The sequence below is a fragment of the Martes martes genome (genome assembly GCF_963455335.1).
Source record: "Martes martes genome assembly, chromosome: 8".
In the NCBI taxonomy this organism is placed as follows: domain Eukaryota; kingdom Metazoa; phylum Chordata; class Mammalia; order Carnivora; family Mustelidae; genus Martes; species Martes martes.
Window position 1 is genome coordinate 56,688,591 of NC_137895.1, and position 10,968 is coordinate 56,699,558.

At 44.1% G+C, this 10,968-nt stretch overlaps 1 protein-coding gene across 1 annotated transcript in view; it reads right to left on the bottom strand.

Moving 5' to 3' along the window:
• The window catches only part of GRIN2B (glutamate ionotropic receptor NMDA type subunit 2B), a gene marked incomplete at both ends in the record, with an annotated part of 280,489 nt that extends 272,350 nt beyond the window's left edge, over nt 1-8,139 (bottom strand). The window contains one exon of the mRNA XM_080811797.1: nt 7,729-8,139. Within this exon, the coding sequence (XP_080667923.1) occupies nt 7,729-8,139 (411 nt within the window). The remainder of the gene's footprint in view (nt 1-7,728) is intronic.
• Nucleotides 8,140-10,968: the final 2,829 nt, after the last annotated feature.

The following is a 10,968-nucleotide window of genomic DNA, read 5'->3' on the forward strand; positions in this document are numbered from 1 at the left end:
AATTAAAAGCTGGCTGGTGACAGTGAATTAACTGTACCCCTGCCCCTATATATATAACAAGTCACTACTTCCTACCGAGTACCTTTAATATGTCCCTCATCTAAGAACTCCCTCTTCCTTATAAATCAACACTTCCAAATCTATGAGCGACCCTAAGCTCAAACACTATTTTATTCTGCTAGGCTTTCTTTTTTAATGTTCTTGACTTATCTTCATTGCTTATGCCCTGTGTGTATCAGTTTATTGAAATCACTATATGTCCCAGCTTTTAACATCTTGATAAGTCCTGATCGTGTCCCGTGTCACAATCAATAAATGCATCACTGCAGAGGCAGAGCCCACCAAGCTGCTGCTTATCCACCAGGTCTAAATGAAGGGTATGAACAACACAAGCGTTTCTCTTTCGGTTAACAGGAAAACATGAGGATCCCACAGCCTTCAAAGCGTTAAATGGTCTCGTACACGAAGATACAAGAAAGGGCCTCCGGTTTATCAAGCTACCGTGCTTCGTAAAGCTCACTACCCACTGAGAACTAGGTGTTATTTTGTCCCCGTCTTGCAAAAGGAAATGTCGAGGCTCAGAGAGCTTCAAAAGCATCACTAAGCTCACGTAGCTGGTGAAGGCACAGCGCTCCAGACTAACGGCGCCAAAGCCTGCCTTCTCTCCGTGTCCCACCCCCGCCTTCCTATAGATATGTCATCACCTTCCTGGAGGATGGAGGAGAAACACAGGATGGCTCATGCGTTACTTTCTAGCACCAGGTGCTTCCAGGTCTATAAATGCCTAAAGTAATTCCCCTTCTCCAAGTTTCTCCAAGCATTAAAACTGCACCTGGACTTCAACTGGCCAGTCTCTTGAAAGCAAACCCTGGCTCCAATTTTAAAAGGGAGGGTATGTTGGCCAACAAGATACCCACCCCACCGACACAGGTGGAAAGGCCTGGAATCCACACAGATGTGAGGGCCGCACCACTGCCATGTGTATGGGGCCTTAGAAAGAACGGCCCACCCACCTTTCCCCCAAGTATAGTACAAGGCAGGAGGGAAGATGGGAGAGGAGTAACAGACCTCCAGGCAGGGAATACTATCCCAGCCTTCTTCTGACTCCTCAGTGTGTGGACTGCGAGTTTCAAAATCAGCCAAAAAAAACTTCTGAAGTCAAACATACTTGGATCTGGATCCCAGTCCCACTGTTCTTCCAGCTGTGTTACTTTGGCCTTGGTACGCACTTGAATCTAGGTTCCACATCAACTAAAAACTAATACTACTACTATTTATCTCACAGGATCACATTAGAATTAAAATGCTCTTTAACATCGCACCTGGCACAAAGTTGGCATGCTCTATCAAGAGTTTTTACTCTCTTGTCCTCTTTACCATGTCTTAACTCTCCTCGTCCGTACGGTAACACCACAGTATGCTCTTGAAGTATTCAGTCCCCAGGAAGACCACAGGACAGACAACTACAAGCAAGGTAAACAACTGAAAGACACCAAAATTCAGGAAGAAGCACAGAGTACAATGTGAGTAGCATAGCCATCTTGGTTTCCAAATTATGCTGGATATAGAGACCCACATGAGCAACTGGAGGGCAATAAACAGTCTATTTACAGTGTCACACAACACTGCTGGCTCAACCACTCTCTCCAAACACATGGCCATGAGATGCGTGTTGGGGGAGGCACAGCCAGTAAGGAGGAGAGCAAGAAAAGATAGGGCCAATGAAGAGTAGAAGCCATGTTCCTAGCCCCACTTAGATTCAAAATGTAGCACTCTGTGCAAAAAATTACAGTGCTATTCAAAGCATCATCCCTCAACCAAACAAGTTAGAAAGGAAAGGATCATAACAACACACACCAGAGTGAGAATATTTTCACATGCCCTTGTATTAGGAATGAGATACAGAGTACGGTACCTGTTTTAGCTACCCTACTGCGCTCTGGTCAACACAACTACTTTCAGACCCTGACCGTCTCCTTGGCATGCCCTTTTCCATTCTTGCAGCATTAAAGAGCAGATCTTATGTCCTCTTGCCTGATCCTACTGTAACTTCCACTTCCTGTTTCCCCTGCTACCTCCTACCTAAACCATTTTCCCTGGTCCTAATGCCAATGTCAGTAAATCTGTCATTCCCTATCACACTGCTCTTTATTCTCTCACCTAAAGCAACTGTTTGTACAGTACCTTTTCAGGGTTTTCCACATATTTTATTTCACTGTATCTTCAAAGTGTTGTAAAGTGGGTAGGGCAGAAAACAAAATTAAAATCTCATAAACTGTAAGCTGGGTATCATATAATTTACGTTATTTGTTCATTCAAGTTTCCAAAGCTCATGAGAATGGAGACTAAAACTCGGGACTTAGAATTCTTACTTTAGGGTTCTGTGAGGCAGAATTGTATCAACAGGAAGCATGAGCTTCAAGAGAGCTACTTTTGGGATTTGAATCCCATTCCCACTATTCACAAGCTGTGGTTTCCTGGATGGGTTTTTCAACCTCTCTGAGCTAAAATCTGAAAACCCAAGAAAGATTTCAGCAAAGCAGGAGAGAAACCTCCTGAAAAGAAACATAAGGACATCTAGCTTTAGTTCATTATTTAGACTGAGATAGGCATCCTAGATCCAGGATCTCAGGGAGAATAAAAGCATTTATAACAAGACAAAATAAAAGAGACTCTTTATACTCAGGGAGGGAACTGCCAAAAAATCACCTCATACACTTTTTTAAGACTTTTTATTAATTATTTTTATTAACATATAATGTATTATTTGCCCCAGTGGTCCAGGTCTGTGAATCATCAGTCTTACACATTTCACAGCATGCACCATAGCACATACCCCCCCACCAGTGTCTATCACTCAGCCACCCCAACCTTCCCACCCACCCCCCAGCAACCCTCAGTTTGTTTTCTGAGATTAAGAGTATCTTATGGTTTGTCTCCCTCCCAATCCTCATATACTTTTTTTCTTTTAAGATTTTATTTATTTATTTGACAGAGATCACAGGTAGGCAGAGAGGCAGGCAGAGAGAGAGAGGGAAGCAGGCTCCCCGCTGAGCAGAGAGCCCGATGCGGGACTGGATCCCAGGATCCTGAGATCATGACCTGAGCCGAAGGCAGCGGCTTAACCCACTGAGCCACCCAGGCGCCCCCTCATATACTTTTAAAATGGTCTCTGTTACTATTCTAACAGTTTGTGTTATAGGCACCTAGCTGTACTCTCTTATTGAGAGCAGTTCCATACCTGAATGTGCCTTTTTTGGCTATGGCACAGCTTTACCATCAATGAGCTTTGGCTTCATGGTGGGGAAAGACCAAGGGTCCTACCTCACATATCAGAGCCCTTCCCCTGATTTTCACCTGACCTCTCTTCTTGGTCGGCCTCTAGTTCAGAAGTATTTCTACAATTGGCCAGGACTCTATTCAACTCCCACTCTTTTAATGTATCATCAAACTTCCCTTTCTTCAAATTGTTCCATATGACCTTCAGCTTAGCCAGGAGAATGCTGTGCTGGACACGTAGTGAAGCACTTGCTATGTATTTTCTCCCTTCAACCACCCTAGAATATATATTATGGTCCCCTCTATACAGGCAAGGAGATCAATATTTAGAGTGAGTGGCTGGTGAGTAGTCCAGATTCCCACATCTAGAGGTGATGGCTAACACAAGCTCTGATTGCAAATTCAGAACTTCTAACAGCTCTACTCTTCCAGCTCCCATGCTTTTTTCCACCATGGTACAGAGTACATTTCCTCATTGGGAAAGTAGAACACTCATTAATGTTTGTACTCATTAATTAGCATATGCAAAAAAAAAAAAAAAAAACTGAGTACAAGGCTATCTGACCAGATGCTGAATTTGTGTCTCTCTCTACTTTGGTCAAAAATCTTTTTTTTTTTTTTTAAGATTTTATTTATTTATTTGACACAGACAGAGATCACAAGTAGGCAGAGAGGCAGGCAGAGAGAGAGGGGGAAGCAGGCTCCCCGCCAAGCAGAGAGCCTGATGTGGGGCTTGATCCCAGGACCCTGAGATCATGACCCAAGCCGAAGGCAGAGGCTCTAACCCACCGAGCCACCCAGGCGCCCCGGTCAAAAATCTTTATGTCTGTGTTTTCTTCCATTACAAACTCCTTCCACTGGGGCTTTATTCCTAGAATATAACCGTCCACAAGAACACTTAGTAAATGGGCTTTACTTGGGCAAACTAACAACAACAAAACTGAGGTAAAATGGCACGGCAATTACCTGTCTTCCAGAAGAGGGAAGCAAAAGGGAAGGCTTATTTATCATCCTTCAGATGGTACCTGTACCTCAAAGACTAGGCCGTGGCAAAGCTGCATTTCTTGGATTTTCTGCATCAGTTCCATTTTCAAATGTTTTGTCCTGTGGCCGCACAGTTGATTCATAGTTGTCAAACTCTGTGTCCTCGTTCTAGGTTTGTAAAATATGTTCATGGTACTTAAAAATAAACTTCTATTTAAAAAAAAAAAAAAAGCAAAACTGGCCTTAGAACTTGAGATGTTTTATTTTTGAAACTTGCCCCAAAAGCTTATTTCTCTGAGATCTGGGGGACGCTTTTTATTTGCCTTCATGCAAATCCCTTAACCCTGCAGATGTCCCTCTGGGGGAGGGCATCCCAGGCATCTTGGCGCTGCTGCCGGCTTAGCCGGAGGGGCCGGTCCCCTGCTCACCCTCCTCAGCAGCTTCCGGCCCATTCGGGTGTCTGACCCCTCAGGGATGAGCCTTCCATCCACTCTCCAGTTTCTGTGGTATTCAGGACCTCCTTCTTTCTTCCTTTTTTTCTTTCTACCCACGTTTTGGAAATCTTTTCAGGTTAGAAGTCAGTTAGATATTTTTTAGACTATTTCAGGAAATTGCCTAAAAACCACTAAGGAGAAAAACAGAAGATGGAATATTTGGGTGTGGCTGCCATGGCAGGAGGTTTAAGGGACCAGAGAGGGATCTCCTTTCCATCACCTCACTGCTTTCAGTCCTCCCTTTTACCCCCAGAAGTAGGAACCAAAAGGTCCACTGTGGACTCGGGCTGCATCCAAGCACGACGCCATTTCATCTCTTCATTACTTCTCTCCTCAGATCCCAGTTCTGCCATTATGAATCAAGTGATGGATGAATTTCAGTCAGGTAATATCTACCACAGTGCTACATAGGGAAGGACAAAGTAAAGAATAGGAAGGTATGTGAGACCCTGACGAGCCTTGCCTTTTTCTGGAGAGGCAAGAGAGCATATGCCTTTGGAGCCAGCAACCAATGTTGATGTCTTGGCTGCCAGCTACTAGCTACATCACTTTGGCTATGGTTTTTTCATCACTCTGAACCTCAATTTCCCCATCTGTCAAAAGGAGATAAATAATATCACTTAGCTCGCTGAGTTATAAGAGTATTAAATAAGACAATACACACTGGGCGCCTGGTGGCTCAGTGGGTTAAAGCCTCTGCCTTCGGCTCAGGTCATGATCCCAGGGTCCTGGGATTGGGCCCCGCATCAGGCCCTCTGCTAGGTGAGGAGCCTGCTTCCCCCTCTCTCTCTCTGTCTGTCTCTCTGCCAACTTGTGATCTGTCAAATAAATAAATAAAATCTTAAAAATATATAAATAAATAAAACCTCTGCCTTCGGCTCAGGTCATGAGCCCAGGGTCCTGGGATCGAGCCCCGCATCAGGCTCTCCACTCAGCGGGGAGCCTGCTTCCCCCACTCTCTCTCTGCCTGTTCTCTGCCTGCTGGTGATCTCTGTCTGTCAAATAAATAAATAAATCTTTTAAAAAAATAAGACAATACACGCAAAGTGCTACGTACTTGAGCACACAGTAAACACGAAAGCACCTAGAACGAATCAATGAACAAAAGAGCTCAGTCTCTCCACACAGTCTGCAGCTTATCTCATATGATGATATTGTTATTACACATTCGTAAGAGGCACAACAGAGAAACAACTAACCAGCGTAGCCCCCCTTTCCTACGGGGGCAGGAGGGCGGGAGTGCTAAAATAACAGAAGTTGCACCATAGCCCGCATAACCGAAAAAAATATATATTATTTTCACCTGTCGTGCTCTCAACATAAGCATGCACTTCTTTATGATTCAAAAAATTTGGCTCATCCACTTTGGCCTTCTTTCAGTGCAACATCGTGCCCTCAAAATACCACTGCAAAAATATAACATCGTCAGCTGAGGACAATGATGTTAAGAAGAAAAAAAAAATCTATCTGAAGCAAAAGCTCAATGAGTTTGTCACAGTTGGTTTCTATTTTCCATTCTGGTTCAGTTTATCCCACTTCCCCCAGCATGGACTTCTAGTGCCAGAATTTCTTTTCTAACATCTTTACCTTTGCCCAGGTGAATGGAAGCATACCTTTCTCATATGCAACGGCGGCCCCTCCTTTGAAGACTTCCACTTGACCTTTCCTAGATCGAATAAAGGAAGCTCCCTAACAGAAGCGCGTCATCTCTGCCCGCGGCCAACAGATGGCGGTAGTGATCGCACGCGGTTGCTGGAGCCGGCTAAACCCTGTACTGTAGTGGTTCTCAACTGGCCAAGGAGCACCCTTGCCCTGTCCGTGCTAGCTTTTGCGGTGTTTACAAACATCAGTGACCCCACTGCATGTCCTTTAAGTACAAAACTACAGTTCTGGAAGTGATGATAAGAAGTAGAAGAGGACAGTGCAAAGATAGAGACCAAGTGATGAGAAGCAATAAATCCTGCAATTGTAGTGAAATGAATCATTCTGATATGATAACTGCAAAGGACAATGCCTAAGGGAGGAGCACTGTACCTAAGCAAGGAGTAATAATCAATTAAGGAAGGAGAAATCTCTGAATAAGTTTTAGAAAAAAAGGAAAAATAAAATAAAACCACAAACAAAACACCTTCTGCAATTCGAGAATAAGCATCACGGTCAGATGCTCATGAGCTTGTGAGAGAACATTTAGCCTAACATTAACACAGAAGACTCTACAATTTCTTTGAGGCCATAAAGCTACGGGGCTCAACCTTAACCACATACTGGAATCATGCTGGAAGTTTTTAAGAAGCCGGCCATCCAGGCTGCACGGCGGGCCAGCACTCAGAATCTCTGGGTGTGTGCCCCAGGCGTCCGCAGTGTTGAAAGCTCAAGGGACCCAATGGGTCACCAAGGGTAAAGACCACTGCCTTCAATTCTAAGCATGGAGAAAATGCAGCTGCTACTGGTTCCATGGATTAAAATCCACTCTGGTGTGTAGATCGACATGTGACATGCACAGACAACTTAGCAAGGAGTACTTCCCTATGACATCTGTATCTTCAAGGAGACAAATAACCTGCCTCAAGGGATTTTTCTTTTAATAGTCTTGGAGCCCACATGGGGCAGGGGAGTAGTAATATGTGTTTCCAGGAAAGAATAGAGCATGCCTTACTTTAAAGGTTTAAAGGAGCTACGCATGCACATATTTGAAGAAAATGTACCACACAACTATGAGCTTCAACATCTTGTCATTTCAGGGAGTCCATTTAAGAACACATGGACCCTGTTCAAGACTACAGGAGTTCTGAATACCTGTCCCTTCTCCTTACTTTCATCTCCGAAGGAAGGGACTAATTCCTGATCTACCTACCGATTCAGCGCATTCTAGTTCCGTTCCATCTCTTATCAAGTTTTACATTCAAACACAGGCGCCGTTCAGTTCTTGACACAACCCTCCCCATGCCCTGCCCCCGTCACCCTCCCTTACCTTATCTGCCATTATCATAGAGGAGCCTCCGTGGATGCCCAGGATGGGGGTGAGAGTCTGAGCTGAAATGAAGTCAAGGATCTGGGCGATGGCCTCCTGATCTGTGTCATCCGCAAACACCACCCCCTGGATCTTCCGGTCAGACATGAGATCACAGATGCGGGTGATGATGCTCTTTGGGTCAGTCTCATTCATGGCTACCAGCTCCACACGGGGGACCACGGAGAGATGGTGGAAGTCATCTTTCTCGTGGGCATCCTTGATGGCCACCTCGTCGGAAGTGCCCACGAGGATGACAGCGATGCCAATGCTGGGGGGGCTCTTCTGAGAACGAGCCCTGCTGCCTGACACGGCCAGGACAGCCAACACCAACCAGAACTTGGGAGAACAGCACTCCGCTCTGAGCTTCATCTTCAACTCGTCGACTCCCTGAAAACACAAAGAGAGAGTGGTTACATTATGACCCCACTCCATGACCTATCTTGGAAGGGGCTGGATACTGCAAGTCAAGGGCCTGATCTCCTTTCACTGATCATCATACCCCATGTCTGTCTTCAAGCCTAGTTCCCAATCTTTCATGTCTGCTGGGCAGAATGGGAGAAAGAAAATGAAACTTTCAAAAGCATCAGGAATCTTTAAGCAAGACCATGAAAGCTACTGCTATGGGCATCAGCAGCAAACAGAGGCAAAAGAGGGAAAGAGGACACAAGGGGTCCAGGCAATCATGCCAAGGGCACAAATGCAGGAGTCTCCAAGAGGGGGTCTCGCTGGTGCTGTAGGATCCCTGGCACTTCTGCAACAACCCATCCTTGAATTGCTCTTGGACCAAAGGAATGGCAGAGACCAGGCAAAGGAGCAGCAAAATGAACTCAGCAGAGGCTAGGAACAAAACATGGTCTGGATAAGCCAGCGATGGGGAGCTACAGAAACATAAGCCCCTTTACTCTGCGCTCACCTCAAAGAGGAAAAGAGCCTGAAGATTCTTCAACAACTCTAAGTAACTGACTTTTACTACTACTACAAAAAAAAAAAAAAAAAAACAAGAAACACATAAAACCAATACGTAGACAGTACTTTTAAAAACATCTCAATGGAGCCTAACAATTACCAACAAGGAAAAAAATAAGATATTATCATTCCTCTTTTACAGATGTTAAAGTTAAGGCTCAAAGAAGCTAAAAAGTCCAACGTTGTGTACCAATTAAGTGAAACAGACATGATCCAGATCTTCTGGCTTTTCAGCCAATTTGCATTCCATTGCATTATGCCACACTGCCTCTCCATTGTCATTTTTTGGGTCTAATATAGTCTATTATCACAAGGAATAGGATTTTTGTTTTTTGTTTTTAAGTAGGCTCAAATTCATGACCGTGAGATCAAGACCTGAGCTGAGAACAAGAGTCAGATGCCCAGGGACCCCTATAAGGAATAGTTTTATTGTGATTTGTTATATCAAACTATGGTGATGTGGACAAATACTACTGATATCTAGTAATGTTAGAGCCACGTTAGAATTTCCACAGCGTCCTATAGCAGCAACTTCCTTAAGATGACTGACTCCATGTTTGCACAAATTCACCACTGTTTACCTACAACACACTCCTGCCTTTTGCTTCTCCGTATGCTCCTAAATCTTACACTGTGCACCAGACTGAGGACACAGCTCCCTACAGAGCTTGGTCATTTCTCTTTACATTTCTTGCCATTCTCCAAGGGCTCTTCTTATTTAAATAGAACTCACCCCACTTACATTGTTTTGACTTGTTTTAAATAATCATTATGGCACATCTGTTATAGTCTGTGCCCTGTGTTAGGCATTTCCTTATAAGCAATCTCTTCGTTCCTCATAGAAATCCTATAAAATAGTCATCTTTATCCCCATTTCTCAAATAGAGAAACTGAAGCTCAAAACAGTTATGTAATTTCCCTAAGGTCAGTAATATTATAATACCAGCATGCCAGTACGTAAATATAGCATTTTTGTTCTCCAAGGAAATATTCCACAAACTGTACCCAAAATCAGAAGCAGGGATTCTCATTCTTCTACAAAGATCAAGGATGAAAGTGTGGCTTAATACGTCCTACTTGCTTGAAAGAAAAGGTAAGATACCAGAGATCTAAAAACTTTGAGAGTTTGAAAGTTCAACCAGCAAAAAGAAAACAATGAGGATATTGAAAAGAAAGATAAAGAAGCATTCAGTCTGAGCAGACTGACTGCAAAGGGCATTAAGGATTCAGGCGTGAGAGGCTGGGGACATTTTGTGGCTGAAGAAGCACAAAATCCAATCCAGTTCTTGGCAGAAAAGATTTTGGAACTCTCGCTGTAGTGCTCATCCTTCCACACTGCCAAGAAGGAGAGCTGTATTGATCGTCTATCGCTTCTGAACAAGACGAGTAGCTCAGTGGTTCTCACCTGAGCACAGTTCACTCCTGACAGTTCTCCAGGCTCTGTGAGCCCTGGAAACCCAGGCTGATAACTGTATCCAACCTAGCAAGAGGTCCAGGGCACGCAATCCTCATCCTGGAGCTTAAAAGCAAAGCAATGCTTTATGGGGGTGAGCAGCACTAAACACTTGGGGAAGAGAGAAGAGGCCGAGCAATTCAAAGAGCTATTCGCAAAATAATAATTATAAGAATAATCTGTTCAATTCCAGAGACTGTCTCTCAAGGACAACCAAAAGATCCTGAATTTGGCAAAACCAGCAGCTAACTTCATTCCAATAATATTCCGGCCCTACAGTGATAAGTCCCTAAATCAGATTCCCTCACATTGAAAAGTGGTCCACCCTGCCATGACAGTTTATTAACTTGAATGCACTCTACACTCTCCCACTTTGGTGTTTTATTTGCTCTTTTTGAAATATCTCTTGGGTTCCTCTATTTCTTCTCACACAATATATCAGACTTGGTTATGCAATGGCTAGATGTGATGCCCAAAGAATAGAACCTGGTTTTACAGTGCGTCTCTTTTATACTCAGGACAGAGCAGAGCACTTTACAAAGCAATACATTAAAGCAGATACCAGCAACACAGGGGCGGTGAGACAAACAGAGAAGCTGCTTTGAATACAAACTCAATTTCGCACATTAGGAGGGGGTCACTTGAGAGAAAGCATGCTGTCCATTTCTGTCCAAGGTAAGCAAATTGCTTCTGCTCCTTTCCCGAGACAGACCACAGTGAGTCTTGATGGAGTTGCTCGATGCTGCTTTGCCCCCAACCCTCCACTGGACTTCCCTCTC